At 40.2% G+C, this 16412-nt stretch overlaps 1 protein-coding gene across 2 annotated transcripts in view; it reads right to left on the bottom strand.

The window, feature by feature from the left end:
- The window catches only part of CD320 (CD320 molecule), a 245050-nt gene that overhangs the window by 213797 nt on the left and 14841 nt on the right, over window positions 1-16412 (bottom strand). Inside the window, exon 2 of one of the 2 annotated variants that reach the window (XM_069649709.1) lies at window positions 2874-2996. The exons of the other annotated variant lie outside the window; for it this stretch is intronic. Within the exon in view, the coding sequence (XP_069505810.1) occupies window positions 2874-2996 (123 nt within the window). The remainder of the gene's footprint in view (window positions 1-2873; window positions 2997-16412) is intronic. 2 annotated transcript variants of the gene reach the window in all.

The raw sequence follows: 16412 nt of genomic DNA, 5'->3' as shown, positions 1-16412 counted from the left end.
TCCCACAATGTTGAATATGTAAAAAAATGTCCATACTTGGGAGTTGAACTGATGGCCAATAGGAGGTATAGTGCAGTTGTGGAAAACAACAAGAAAAGCCAGACAGCTGATTTGACCGATTAGCACATCTGCAAACCAGAATGCTGGATATTAAATAGAAGGCATTATTAAGCTGTATAGACAAAGCTTCATCCCTACAATCCTTTATGATTAGAACCATTGGCCATGAAAAATCCGATGTGGTTCAAAGTTGTGGAGTTAAATGTTTGGAGGAAACTCTTGAAATTGTCTCCCGCCACTCCGATGCCCTACTTATGGTTGAACTGGACTGGTTTCACTTGAGAGCCAAGCACTTGAAGAGGATCATTTTACATTAAATCCCATAGCTGTCCCCAGTGTCCGATGTTACAATTCATGAGAACAATCTTTGACGCAAGACCTACTAATAATTTTGTGAAACTGAATGATGATTTTTCTATGCTATGAACTGGTCACCTGACTCTTCACGTGGTACTGAATTTTATGTCTTAAATACTATATTTAAGAATAAACCAAACAGTGGGATTAGATAAATAATTGTAATTATCTCCAGACACTGCATAACTTTAAATGTGCATCTTACATTGGTCACCAATATCTTAAGATACAATACCTGCAGAAATGTCAGAGTCCAGCTGTTCGTGGATTTGTACTGAAATTACGAGTAAACCAACTGCCTGTGTTGGCACTAAATGGTGCCTAAACTGAGACACCATTTGAGTTAAGAATATGTCGCATTTGTATGCTACAGACAAACATTGAATCTCCAAGACATGTTAACTCTCTGTCCAAGAATGGGGTCGACTTATGACCAAACTGTGTCCGTTTGTGAGCATATATGACGCTATAAAAAGCGATGAATTTTGGAATTTCTGCGTAAAAAGCAACTCGCAGGCTGTACATGTTACATTATATAAAATATGGGGTGGCATAATGAAACACTTATCAGATTGAATGACAACAAGTGGTAAGATTTATAGAGTTAACCTAGATTCAACAGAGGTTAACTATGAATGATATTGGACATTAACTAATTGATATGCCGAATCCATGCATTTTAACGTTTGAAATCCAACATTTTTAAATGTAGAACACAAATCTGAAGTATAGCACGGATAACTATAAACCAATGTGTGAACTCTAACGAAATTTTTCAAAGTATGATGCTCGACTAATAAATTGTATGATAGTATGACATTTGTAATGTAAATATTGATGTATGAATGATTTTGTAAAGATTCATTATTGAATCAATACAAATAACATTTTAAAAAATTACATGAGATAAGGTAAGGGAATCTCCTACATTACATGTGGTCAATTATAGCCAACACTGGTCTACAGATCTTCACTCCAAGTATACATAAATAAGGCAGAATTGTTTTCCCCCTTATTAATGCATAGTTTGAGTGATGATCTATAGGCTAGTGTTAGCTATAATCGACCATGTAATATAGGAGGTCTCCCCTCCCCAACCAAATCAGTTATTCTTAGACAAAGGCAGTTGTTGGGGGCATTATAAACACACATTCCAAAAATAGGAAACAAAAAAGGTTTTAATAGCAGACTAACCTGTAGCTATCTGTAATGTATTAGTGGTCGTCACTTGTCCAAATAAATAAATGGCCAATATGTGCAGAACAACATAAAATGTGTTCTAGCAATATGTTTTAAGTGGCTCTGTGCAATCTCAATTAAACGCATTGCTTATTTTAAATAATCTATTTCCTGGGAGCAGCAGAGACACTGCCACCGTCTGCTACACCCCGTCCTGCATACTGCCTCTAAAAGTTAGTATTTTAGTAGTCTGTATTTTTTATTTTGATTTTTTCACTCAATTCAAGTCAAAAGGAAAAACTGGTTTTAAAATCGGTGACTGAAATAAAAAGAAAAGAAAAAAAGAAAAAAAAAAAAAAAAAGACACCACAAACGGTAAACTTATAAAAAACAAATGTAAACAATCGTTTGTAAGGATTTTCCAGATTTCCTTGCCAAACCACACATTTTGTTTGTCAAAGGTCCCTAGGAGCTCACCTTCTGCTTCTTCCCTTACCTGACCCACAAATACAAGTCTGTCACATAGTTGTTTATTTTCTGTAATGTGTACATTGGGTCGTACTGGGTGAAGTAGGCAAAATAATCCAAGGAATTGAAATGTAAACAAAAAAAGAAAGCAAATTACCCCTCACTAAAAAACATGACAGTTGCGATTAGGCCACATTTTCTAAACGAATTGGCAAAATGCAGACTTTTTCAAGTGTGCCGTGTACTTGCTCCTGGTTCCCCAGTGATAGCTCCTTACTATTGGGTAATGCCCGACACCCAAGAGCAAGTCAACTTCTGCCTATCGAATCTTAATTCCGAACCCTGATGTACGTCATGTAAAATGGTCTTACATTGTGCAACAGCCTATTGGTGCAGGGTTCTGGGGAGATAATGGGGAGGGCAAATGGAAGTGAGGAAGAGGCACATATGAATCCTGGAGGTGTTGATGGCTGCATGCAGGAAGTTCACTATTCCTATTTGAGTTGGTTTCTAGGTGTTTACTGGTGGTAACACTTGGGGTATCTGTATAACCAGAGGGGAGAACCCAGGCGCCTGAAGCCTGCTCGATTTGCTACTAGCACAGGTGTAACAGTACAGTAGCTAGTCTGGAAGAGAAGGGTGTATGTTTGGTTATCCCGGACAATAGCTGGAAATAGCTATGCCAGCTTTGTTTTGCCAATTAATACAATGTAAACTGCCACATGTAGTTTTTGTTAACAGGCACATGCCATTAAGACATTTGTTTTTGGATGGCATGAAATCTAGGCACAGTGATTTTGGTCACTTACCACAATCCAACTCGTCCCCACCATCCAAACAGTCTACATCACCATCGCATTTCCATTCCAGAGGTATGCAGTCCCCATTTGGGCATGTATGTTGCCTTGAACTACAGGAAAGCACCAGAGAACCTTCAAGAAAATAAGTGCCCATGTAGTTAAAAATTAGTCAAACAAGTTTTATTAAGTTCATAATACAGGTACATTTGTGCGCATATAATCCACTTGAATAGTACCATCTAGCACATTATTAAAACTCAGTAAAACAAAATAATTTGGAAATAGATTTTCCATGTGGTAACCATGTCCCCTTTGCAGTAAATTCAACAGCTCTGGGTGTGGTCTCAACTCTATCATCTAATTCCCACGGTCACTATTTAAGACAAGCAACACGTCCCACCTCACAGTCTAGGGGTCTGAAGAAATGTGGTGGCTCACAAATTATGTACGACTACTAACTAGTATGAAGTCATGACCTAAAGCTAACAAAAACAGGAAAAACTTTGAAATGATCAGTAGAGAAAGTCATCTTATCGACAAACAACATCTGAAAGCATTCGACTAACAAACTGAACCAACTGTTTCTATGTTTTACCTACAAATGTTAAAAAGTGCCCACTTTGGGAGGTCAGTGGTTGTTTGTGCAAGAGTAAGCAGGCTGCTATGTCGCAGTAGTTACCTTACAATGTGAACAATGTTCTCGTTATCCGTCCTTTGTTTCCACTGGTCAAGTCTTTCGCTCCCACGTTCGTTCGCACCTTGCTTTGAGCCCCCTTGCCACTGAAGCCTCATGATTTATCTCTTAGAAATGGGGGCTGTCCTCTCATACCACACTTCCATGAATTCCCCCAAAAACTCGGATCACTACTCAGAGCCACTCATCTGCTCCAGTTCACAACCCTACTGTACTCCAAGTTGCCTACTTAAGACCCCATTCACCCGCAAAGATTGCGGGCTCCACTTCCCGCGGCCTGGAAAAACATTTAGCCACTGTCGCTCCTTGGCAGTTTGTTCCTTTGCACTGTCATCTCCTAATCCTCGACCCAAGGCCCACAAAAAGATGCCAGAGCTCTGAATCCTGCAGCGTCAATCTGGTTCAAATGTAGGTTCGTGCATGTGCAAAGGCGGCATGGATTCTGTCATGTATTCACCTATGCCCAGGTGGAATGGCTTATACATTCAAGGCTACAACGTAGTAGTAAACACCCGTGCACTCACCATTTTTACAAAATGTACATTTCTCTATTTCCGAACAGGAAACAAAGGAGGCCTTTTATTCAAACTGCTTACTACCTTTCACCCATTGCTGCAGTGGTTCACTCTGCCTTTTAAAAACGTCCAAGCCTGTGAAGTGTCTTTTTTGTGCAATGTTGAGAGCTTAAATGAGCTTGTAAACTGAAGGACTGTTTGTTATGCTTCTCCATAAAAAGGACCAATTAACTAAAGTAAAGTTCATTGTGCTGAAGCATTTTAAAGGGATGCTGTACATGTTCAAACATCAAGTTAGAAATGTATAAGAAACAGATATGGTAGTACAAGCGGTTCAGTAGATCAGGCATAGAATGCAGATTCATAGGTGAAGCAAACTGATGCAGTCTTTTGTGGGCAGTCCGATAGGGCCTATAGAAAAGGGCTGAGAGCAACGATCTATGATCTTACAAGGTATGGCTCTGTGAAGGACACAACTTTGAGCAGATGAGCAAGTGTTCTCAATGCGCCCACACTCTGGGCTAGGGTCACAACTAGTGCTGAGGAGGAAATCTCCATAAACCACTCTCCCGTGTGCAATGCAGCAGATGAAACAAGCTGAGAAATGCTTTAAAGCCATTGGTTAGAGCACCTGACCCCAGGGAGGGGCGCACAGTGATTGGACTGTTCCATCATGCTCCTCCAGAGTGTTCGGATTGGGTTTTTGTAAATGCATTTAGAGGTTTAGATAAACTGTTCATTGCCTGGAATTGTGGCGTGGGAATATGTCAGTAGAGGACGAGAGATTAATAATGCCACACTAGCAGAACCCATCACTCAAATCTTTTTCTACAGAGTGTCCACCGTGCCCAGTTCCTGGCTGTGTACTATGCCATGTACTATGGCCTTCAATTGCTGATCTGTTCTCCAAACTCCTCCATGTCCGCTCTCCAGGTGTATGGCTGGGTGAATATGTCTATGCTGCAGGTATCTATCTGTGCAAATGTCATATGTTACCAAAATAAACTTAATAAAAAGAAAATGAAAAGGGAGAAAGAAAGGATAGAGAAACAGGATAAAATGAAATCCAGGACAACCTACAATATGGAGATGTACAAGTGCTTTTGTTGGGAGACAGACATTTGTGAACTCACGAAAATGTCGAGCAACCAAAAGGTGTTCCAACTGTGAAGAGGTGATTTCACAGAAATTGGATGGAGGAAGAAAAGGGTATATGTTAACGAGGGCAGTTCTGGAAGAGCATGCAATGATCACAAACCACTCGTATGACCACTCTAAGATATCGGAGGGGTACAGTCTGTATACATCGTACAAACTAAGGTGAAGGTGGGCAGTTGCTACCCACACTATTTCATCTCTAAAACGAAGTGGGAGAAGCAAAAGCCTCACTGTGAAACTTAAGCAGTCGGACATCGGAGATCCTGGAGGAAGTGAATAATCACTCATTAAGATATTGTTAATGTTTCAAGCTGTATTGGAATTCAAGAACAGAACATGGTACATGCTGTGAAAAAAAGGGGTCGAAATCCTTGGCTGAAGGCCCAAAAAGCGTTGAGTATACGTTTTGATCCAAATTCGTTTGAACACACATTCTACACCTTGTACCAACGCACAGGGGAGCAATTGTTTCCAGAAGTGTTTAGTGAGAAAACAGGATGCTTTAGCAGATACGCTCACAAAATCGTGAGGAGTGAAGCGAAACCTGTCAGTCACAATGCAAGAAACAGTGCCTGCCTTGAGAACAGAGGTGGAAAAGGAACTAGAGCGGATGGTGAAGGATCATCCGTTGGCAGAGTGGCTGAGCCCTACAGGCAGTGCTCCAGATAGGAAGTGGGGCGTATTTTATGCTCTATTTTTTTAAAGTTGGGAGTGAAATTATTTTTAGTGAGTAAACATGTAAGTCCAATTCCCAATGAGAGTATTTTATAAGCGAGTAAAAATGTTTTAACTGAAAAACACAAATGTTTCTGTAATATTTATTTCTTTGCGCCTAGTAAATCATGCACATTAACTTCTTCCAATCAGGCAGTTAAAATAGCAGTTCTTTCCTGTGGTACTACGTGCACTACTCGGCCAAACATATATGCATGGAGCTGTGAGGGTGTACATGTCTTTTTCCTATTTTCTATTTTTACTCCCCATTTATATTTATTGGGAGTATTTGCACATTTTTAGGGAGTAAAAGTGTCCGATACTCCCCTTATTGGGAGGGCTGCCTTTAGCGATAGTACAAAAGAAGAACGGCAAGATAAGGGCATGTCTAGACTTGAGACTTACATCACAACATAGTGCTAGAGAAATACCCCATGCCTGCAATAGGAGAAATGCTCAATGCAGCCACGCGGTGGATCTATTCACTACCTTGGACTGCTCTGTCACTTACCACCAGATCTCGCTCACCGAAAGCAGCCCAGATCTCGCTCACCGAAGAGCAGCCCTACAAATAAGGGGTGTATAGGCCACTGTTACTCCATAAAAATAGAGAGTAAAAATACTCACAACAAAATATAGGAACAGACATCAAGTGCCTGTCCTCCTGCTTTCAACCACAGAGCTTCACGTATACGTTTGGAAAATAATGCACGTATTGCCACCTGAAGATACCATTACTGCTTAATCTGAAAAAGTAAACCTTTATCTTTTAATAGGCGTGAATAAAAAGGTGAAAAATATATATCACATGACATTTCTTATTTACAGCAACGACATATTTTACTCCCTTATAAATAGGAATGAGACTTACTTTTTGACTCCCAACTTAAAAGAAAAAAGATGGTAAAATACTCCCACTTCATAATCTTATCTGGAGCACTGTCAAAGGGTTTAGGTACCTCACATGCTTTAGTTTCAACAGTTGCAGTTTTCCACCATGTAATGAAACCTTTTCTGAAAGGAATGCCGGAAACTATGGTCTTTATGAAAACAACATGCTGATATTTAGCAAAGGACAACAAGCCGATGTCAGACTACATGAAGCAAATTGGAGGCCGTAGGTTTAATGATTGGATCCAGCAAATGCAAGTTCAGACCGTAAGAAGTAGAAAACCTGGGTCAAGTTATCAGCAGGGACGGTTATAGACCTAAAGAGGTCACCATGAGAGACATCAAGAATTACCCTAATCCTGCGAACAAGGATTAACTACAGGCATTCCTTAGGACGGCAACGTTCTACAGCAAGTTCATAAGGAACTTTGCAAAAATAAGTTAACCTAGCCACAATTCACTGAAAAGACAAACCGATTTTTCCTGATGTAGTAAATGTGAAGCAGCAGCTAAGGAAGGCTATTAAGTGGGGGAATTTCTGAAGCAAAGAGTTTAGTGGGATACGATGTAGACAAGCCTGACATCACCGTAATGCATTTAAGATTTCGAAAGTAGGAGTATTTTACTCCCTATTTTTTAAAAGTTGGGAGTACAATGATTATTTATTTATTTTAAATGGGAGCAAAAGAGTAGGTCCCATTCCCAATGGGAGTTTTTTATAAGAGCAAAAATCTTTCAAATATTAACAGATTTGTAAGAAATATTTCTTTGCACCTTGTTCATGAACATTAAAAAGATAAACGTTTACCTCTTTAACAATAATAGCAATTTCCTCCAGTGGCACTATGTACTACTGGTAGTAACATATCCAATGTGCTGTGTGGAGGAAAAGAGGGGAGACCGGGGTGGGGAGGGGGGTGGAGGTGGGGACCAGAGGGGCAATCTGTGTGGTAGTTTCCTATTTTTAGCTCAGAGTATTTTTACTCGCCATTCTTTTTTTGGAGTATTCACCAATTATTAGGAAGTAAAAGTGGCCGATACACCACTTATCTGTAAGGCTGGTCACTGGGAATGCAAACCTGGAAGGTTTGGGTGCAGGTCTTTCCCAAAGGGTTGATAAGGATAGAATGCAGCAAGAGCCATGACACTAGGTCTGAATCGAGGAATTCTTAGCGTGTGTGGGGTGTGGAGTATATTAGGAAATGCATTTGGAGGAAAACGTTCACTATCTGCACAGATCACAAGCCCTTACTTATGGTGCACACAATGAAGGGTCCGTCAAGAGCGACTCAGCGGTTTCAGCGACTGAGCACAAAGTTGCAAGAGTATGACTTTTGTGTAAAGTATGTACCAGGGTGCACAACAGAGTGGCCGACTTCACATCACGATTGCTGCATACCTTGGACCCCACCCCAGTATATTGTGAAGAAGAAGCTGTAGCAAGCGTAGTGACCTCACTTACCAAACACCCATATTCCACAGTTACAACGGATCAGTGGTTAAACGAGATCTAACAAGATCCCGCTCTTCTGCAGGTCATGGAGTGGGTGTGGGAAGATTGGCCAAAGAAGAGCTTTGTAGACGTGGAGAAACATTCCTGTTGGGAAGTTAGAGAGCAGATCAGAGTGGTAGAAGGGTTGTTGCTTTGAGGCAACCAAATGGTGGCCCCCAAGACCCTCAAGAGGGAGTTACGTGCATGAAGGCAATCCCAGAAAAAGAGGCACCAACAAAATTGCAAGAGGTAGCAGTGGTCAGGAATGGACATTATGGTTGAACGTATGTTGAGGACTTTTCGCACTGCCACTTCAGAAGGTGCGTGGAAGCGTTTAGGGATAGATGTTCTCGGACCATAATCACAGTTACTTTTTGCGGCATTAGAAAAGCAATCTAAGTGGCCAGCAACAAAATGGTGAGAGGGACCAGGAGTAGTGATGAGATTGAAATATCTTCTCACACAATTTGATGTTTTATAATCCTTTATTTATATATAGGGATTCGCCCACCGGTCATCTCTGAGCCTAGAACATAACTGCTATTTACAGTGCATCCTTCTTCATTCTCTCCATTCTAGCATCCCTCTTCCTATAACATTCCAGCTTCCAACATTCCATGTTTCACAGCTCTAAACACCTGCATTAATAAAGTATATTATAACAATGAGATACTACACACATGCCTTCTTTACAGTAACAAAATAGGTGAGGAACTCCTAAACTGTATAGAAAAGATAAAACTGAAATATAAGGAATAAACCAAAAGAACATTAAATGAACAAACAATACAGTGGGTTATTACATCACATATAACCCTTCCAATGAATAAGATGAGGCACAATTAAATACGGATTTCAAGTTACATAATCTTTGAGATACGATGGTCTTGTACATACTCGTTTGTTACAAGCATTTCTAGAAACTTGCCGCTCATTGTCTTTCTCTACCTCACTTCTGTTCCCAAAATGGTTTCCCCTACCACATTCTTGTTTTGAACATTTACACACTATTGAGATTCCAAACTCTGCCGTCTGATACTTTTATGGCCGCATCAAACTTTTTAACAGTTTGAATAGGATTAGACCATTTAATCCTCTAACAGTGACTCCCGGGAGTTTTATTCTCACCCAATCACCCACTTTCATTTGCGCCTCTAACAGCATTCCTCATATCAAACAACCATTTATTATACTCTAACACTCTTCTGCGCACCTCTTCACAGTCAACCTTTTTGATACACGCTCTGCCCAAACATGCCGGACACAGTCTTGTATTGGGTTTCCTACCCCTTAGTATTTCAAAAGGTGAAATTCCAGTAGTGGAATGCGGCGTAAATATATGTGCAGTAATGGTATCTTCCAACGCTTCCTTCCAATCAGTATCATTGGCCAATGCACCTCTGATACTATTTTTAATAACCTTATTAAACCTTTCCACAATCCCATTGGTCTGGGGATGATAAATGGAGCTGGTCTTATGCTCCACTCCATTTTCTTTCAGAAACAAATTCATTTCTTGAGAAACCAATTGGACCCCATTGTCAGTGATTATAGTAGTTGGATACCCTTCACATTTACAAATCCTGTCCAAAAATACAATAAAATCTTTCGAACAAATGTTCTGTACCCACTCTACTTCTACCCACCTAGACAACATGTCTATAAGTACCATGCAATATTTTAAATTACCTTGACTTCTTATGGGACCTACACTATCTAAACCAACTCTATCCCACGGCATGGTGGGAATTGAAGTTATGGGCCTAGGCATGTGTCTAGTCACGTATCCTTTAACTGAATCTTCACAATTATAACAGTCACAGATGATTCTTTCTACTTCCTAATCAACCACAGGCCACCAAAACTCCTGTCTGACTCTTTGCTTAGTCTTGGTCATCCCTTGATTTCCCTCATGGGCCATCTGTAAAATAAATTCCCTCACCCCTACAGGCAGATAAAGTTTTCCATTCCTCAAAACCAAACCCTTATGCAAATGTAACTCATCGAATACAAGTCTCACTACATCTGGCAAAACACCTTTTCTGATTTCATTACTTTTTACACCAGCATTTTGCAATTCCCTCACCTTTGTAAGAGTTTCATCTAAATCCATCGCTCAAAACCATTCATTCTCAGATACAACTTGATGACATACACTTAAAATGTATTCCTCAAGATTAACCAATGTGGTAGAAAATCAGGCGATTTATTTTTGGCTCCTTCTATAAATTCTACCTCAAAATTATATTCTTGGAGACTCGCTAGCCATTTTCTAATTCTAGATGACGTTTTGTCCAACCCTTGGTGGTGAGAATCTCTTTAAGAGGTTTGTGATCAGACCTCACAACAAATTTCGTTCGCCATATGAATGACCTAAACTTTTCAATAGCCCATTTAACTGCCAAAAGCTCCTTCTCAATAGTTGAGTAATTTGTTTCCACTTGCTTCAATACTATTGAAGAAAACGCAATAGGAAACTCACTTCCAGCTTCCATTCGCGATAATACTGCCCCCAATCCTTGATTGCTAGCATCAGTAGTAATGGTGCTAGTAATGTTAGGATTAAAGGATTGGAGTGTAGGTGCTGCATTCAAATCCAACTTTATTTTATTTAACTCATCCTCACAGACCTCATTCCACTCAAAAAAACTAATTTCCTCATGTGAAATGTCTTACTCGCAAGGTCTGGTATAAATTTTGCATAGAATTCAGCCATCCCTAAAAAATGAGATTTATTTCTCCTTGTTATCTGGGCTAACAAATTTCAGAATGCTGTCGACTTTTCTTTAGGTCTGATGCCTTTCTCTGAAATTTCACGGCCTATATATGATAAGGCAGACCTATTAAATGTACATTTATCCTTGCTCAAAGTGAGTCCAGCGTTCTTTAATATGTTTAACACTTTTTACAGTCCATCATCATGTTCCATTTGATCTTTACCAAATATTAGAACATCATCCTGAAAACACAAAAAGCCTTGCATCTGATGAAAAAGTTGATACATCACCCTTTGAAAAACTGATGCAGCAGAAATCAAAACAAAAGGCATTCTCTTACATCGGAATAAACCTTCACTGGTAACAAATGCAGTAATGTCTCCAGCCAAAGGATGTTAACATTACCTGATGGTAAGCAGACCTCAGGTCCAACGTACTCATAATCTTCGCACCTCTAATAGTACCCAACATTTCAGCTATGTTCGGTAATGGATGTCTATCAGGAATAACACATTTATTTACACACCTAAGATATATGCACAACCTCAACTTCCCATTAGGTTTGTACACTATGACCAAAGGTGACACCCATTCTGATGACTCAATTCTTTTAGTTACATCATCAGCCACCAATCTTTCAAGTTCTTCTTTTACCGCTGGCTTTACATTCAACGGTACTGGGCTCAATTTCTTTACCACAGGAACTGCATCATTCTTTAACTTTATCTTATGGTTGAAATCCTTTCAAACACCCAGTTTTTCCCTGAACACAATGTGTTCATCAAATGGTCTTTTTTGTACTTCCTGATCCACAGCGCAGACTGACTTTTCCGCACTGGCATCTAATTTTATTTTCAGTCTGGCTTGGTGAAAGCAACTCAACAGGGGTTGCATTCCTATCACTGTAACATATACCTTTCCTTTAGCTGATCTGTCTTTAAACTTCATAACTGCCCAAAACCAACCAATACGTTCTATACGTTTTACTGGTTTGATATCAATCGGATTTAGATTGATGTTGGTTTCAAAGTACTTGTCAAACAAAAACTATGGTTAGGGTACATTTTGCACCAGAGTCAATTACCATATTAATTTGTTTACAATTTAACCCGATCATTGTCATTGGCCTTTCTTTATCACCATCATCATCATTGTAGGTTCCACATGACACAAAATCTTCAACCGCAAAAGTACACTCTTCAGAACTCTCACAGTTCATCTAAACAATTTATATTTTCGTTTTTAGTTCTGCAACAAATAGTGAGATGTCCTCACCTATTGCATCTTTTACACAACTCTTTTATAGCCGGACATTTGTCACCGGTGGCTAAGTGAAATAAGCTGTCACATCTACGTTTATTACTTGCTTCTCCCTTTTGTCTTTTTGATATTTCTTCTTCATATGTAACATATCTTTCTTGACTAGACTTTTCTTCCTGGTGTATTAATTTCCTTGCACAGCTAATACCTTGGGAATATGTGGTATCCGTTCTTTCTTATTCTCATCCTCCGTTCTCTTTTCAAGTTCTTTAACACACTTATTGGTGTGTTCCACTTCCTTCGCAACTCTGACTACTTCTTCTAAAGCTGGATTCCCTTTGGACCACAGTGCTTCCCTAATTTTGCTGTCCCTACATTCCAACATGAACTCATCACAGAGTCTCTCATCAAGTGTATTCCAAAACTCACATGATATGGCTAAACCACGCAGAGCTGTGATAAATTGTTCTATGGTTTCATTTTCTTCCTGCTTGCGTTTGCCGAAATGATATCTTTCTAAAATGATGCTTACAGTCTTTCTCATAATGGCGATCTAAAACTTTAATGCATTTTTCATACTCTGTAAGAGCTTGTGCCTCCTCCTCACATAATCTAGGTAAATTCTCGAATTGTTTTTCCCATAATTACCTAAACAATGTATCAAACTTTTTTTCTTTCATTAGAAATGTTTAGTCCATGGGCAGCGAGAACATATTGATCAAACCTTTTTTTTTTCCAATCGCTTCCATGGAATATTTGGCTCTCCTTTTGTATTCAGAAAATAATCGGGAGGTGTTGTGCCTTGCATTGTGGCTGGTATGATTTATATTCTCTTTTTATTATATATGCATAGTTCTTACTTCAGTACTTGCACTTTAAAACATTTTTTTCCATTTATTTCATGTAGTTTATTTGGTGCTTTCCTAGTAGTTTTATTTCTTGTGATTTGTAGTTCCGTTATATTTTATTGACCCTTATGCAGTATTTGTGTGAGAAGCTGGGTCCTAATTTTTCTGTATATTGTTTTGTGAGATAAATCTTTTCAAGCAATATAATTTGTTTTGTAGTTGAGAATAAAATTATTCCATTATGAATCCGCATAAATTGATGTAATTTTTCATCCGTAACATATTGTCATGGTCATGAAGTCAGGGGCACAGGTATGCAGGGGTCGCATGCACAGGAGACCTGGGTGGACACTGCCCTGGCGCCTTTGGCACCAGGCTCATGAACAAAAGTAAACAAGAACATCCATTTAACACCAAAAAGCTTTTATTATGGACATAGCACTTCAGATGCATTAACCTTGAACGTTCCATCCATTAAGCATCCATTAAGCAGCTCCATTTGGGTGTGGCTGCTAATGGATTGCCTTCGCACGTGCTCACTCTCTAGGTGTGGCTGGTAAACCGGCCCTAATGGGCATGCCCACGATCTCAGCTATATAAGCTGCCCCGATCCTCAAGACAGACACTTTGCGTTATTCTGCACTTGCAAGCAGCGTAACGCTCACCGTTGCCTGAGGTCAGACTTACCTTTGAAGATCCTGCTTCCTGCCAGCATACTTACCAACTGGGGGATGCTGTTCTTACCTGTACATCTCTTCAGCAAACCAAGTATTCATCTTTACACTTTCCGGAATGACAAAGCTTCATCTTGGCACTTCAGCACGACACGCTCCAACGTCGACAGCAGCCCCTGCAAGTGAAAACAGAAGACAAGGTTAGACATCGAAAAAACAGTCAGTTTAAGGTTGCGCTTCGCCATACTTCGTGCTTTCCTTAAACCATCACTTACCTGCTGTCGACCATTGCGGTAGCATCCATCTTCCACCCGCCCGTGTCTCGCGTCTCACAGCTGCATTGAGGCCGCATTTCCATCTAAGGGAAGAAAACAGAAGAGAGACATTATTGCGGGCATAAATAGGAGCAACATATAAAGACATTTAACAGAACGAACAGCATCACAAGAGCTCAAGAAAGACTTAATCATAAGGAGAAGCATAGTCACAGCTGGACTGGACTAATCAGGGATCAGTGAAGGAACTAGATCCCATTCGACGGGCCCCTGACAGAAGTAGCAGGATGGAGAGCTTATCTTCCATAATTCAGAGGTGAGGTTTATGGGCCGGTGTATGCTCACAGAAACCGTACGAGTTCGAGAGGTACAACAATCACAGATTGGCACACTCACACACTCTTATCTCCACGCAGGAGCAATATCACCACGTACCACCACTCACAGCTTTTCTACTGAGGGAGAGGCTTGAAGGGGTGATTCAAGTTCAGGGAGGGCTGCAACCGTGCCCAAACGTCTCCGCAGAGACCAGGTGAGCATAACACATATATACAGAGTATGATGGTTCTTATATCGTTCACAACGTATATTTTGTTTTGTTGTTACAAAGTTATTCCGTTTTGAATCGATGTAATGTTTTATCCGTAGTATGTATATAAAGTGTATTAGGCCATCTCATTCACGACGTTACAAATGTGTTTTTGAAACAAAATGGAGTCACGTTGTATTACACCTTTAGGTCCTTTCCTCTGAAGGACAACACTTAATATTAGTTTGTTTCACTGCGCAATCCGCATGGAGCATTGCAGATCGTGCCGCATCGGTAAGTAACATCAGTTTTGTATAATGCACTTCACACTGTTTTTGAAGTGGCGCTGTTTCTGAAAGATGCAACGTCTCAATTCCATTCGAAATAATCGTGCTTGTATATTGACAAATATTAAGTTCTATTTATGTCAAATATGGCACCTTTATACGATACAGTATCACGGATAAAATCCTTTACTACGTGCGTAACTGAATTCCTTTAACAGGGTCAGTATAATGCCGTTTTGGAGAAGTCTCAGTATAATATTGACTTTAACTTAATTTAAGTAAGCAGTAACGCAGCGTGCAAATTCTTTAAACTTATAGCGGCAGCTGTACTTAAAATTGAGCAATTGGCTAAATTTAAAGTTTGTCCATTTCTAAAGGAAACGCATAAAATCACGTAATTCAATACTGTCTTGTAATTGCAGCAAGCGCTTGACTTACTTCAGGTAAAGAATACAATTGTTCTGTTTCCTTTTTCCAATTGAAATCCTTTCGACAAAACTTCTGCTCCTTCAAAAAGAGAAATCCTCATCAGACGGAACAGCTACACAGTGGGCTGCTGTTCCTCTTAATCCCCACCTTGTCGCCACCGAAATATCTTCTCACGCAATTTGATGTTTTATAATCCTTTATTTATGTATAGGGATTCGGCCACCGTTCCATCTCTGAGCTTAGAACATAACTGCTATTTACAGTGCATCTGTCACAAGTTTCTCCCTTTCTCACCTGTTTCTCTTTTCTTGTGACTTTCTTGGGCGTAGATTCCTTCTTTCTTACTGTCCGGGACTTGTATAAACCTGGACGCGGGTTTTCGGAGTCCAGCGAGAGGGTTGTATCCTTCCGCTAGGAAGCGTTCAGTATCCGGGCGAGGAACCAGGAAGAAGGCGAGTCGGTTTGAAAGGAGTCGGGCTCCGACTCAGAGCACAGCGATTTTCCAGGAGATTAACCACGAAAACAAGGTAAGAGGAAAGGAATGAAAGAGTTCCAGGAAGGAAGGAGCAGTTTGGTTGGATTACACTAACGGTTTTAGCAAGGAAGTGTGGAAGACTGGATGAATCCTTTTCCACGAATCCGGAAGCTGGAGTCGATAGGCTACTGGATTAACGATTTCTTTTATGGAGAAGGGTCCATAATACTTGGGGGCCAATTTATCTGGTCGTAGATGTCTGGAAAGAAGTTTCGAGGAAAGCCAAACTTTGTCCCCAACCGCGTAAGGAGGGCTTGGTCTTCTTTTGGTGTCTGCATAACGTTTGACATCTTTCCTGGCCTTCTCCAGTCGTTCTTTAGCGTCTTTAGGAATCAACCGCAGGGACTGGGGTTGGATGAGGCAGGATAGATGGTAGAACTGAAGGATGAAATCCCTGGCTACAGAAGAACGGGCTGGTTTTGATGGCTGAATGATCCAAATTGTTGTAAGCGAACTCAGCTACAGGAATCAGAAGTGACCAATTGGTGGAGAAACAGCGAAGATACTGCTTTAGAGTCTGGTTGACTCGT

The sequence above is a fragment of the Ambystoma mexicanum genome, chromosome 1p (assembly GCF_040938575.1).
Source record: "Ambystoma mexicanum isolate Mex_15411 chromosome 1p, UKY_AmexF1_1, whole genome shotgun sequence".
Taxonomy (NCBI): domain Eukaryota; kingdom Metazoa; phylum Chordata; class Amphibia; order Caudata; family Ambystomatidae; genus Ambystoma; species Ambystoma mexicanum.
This window is presented reverse-complemented; position numbering and strand designations above follow the sequence as displayed.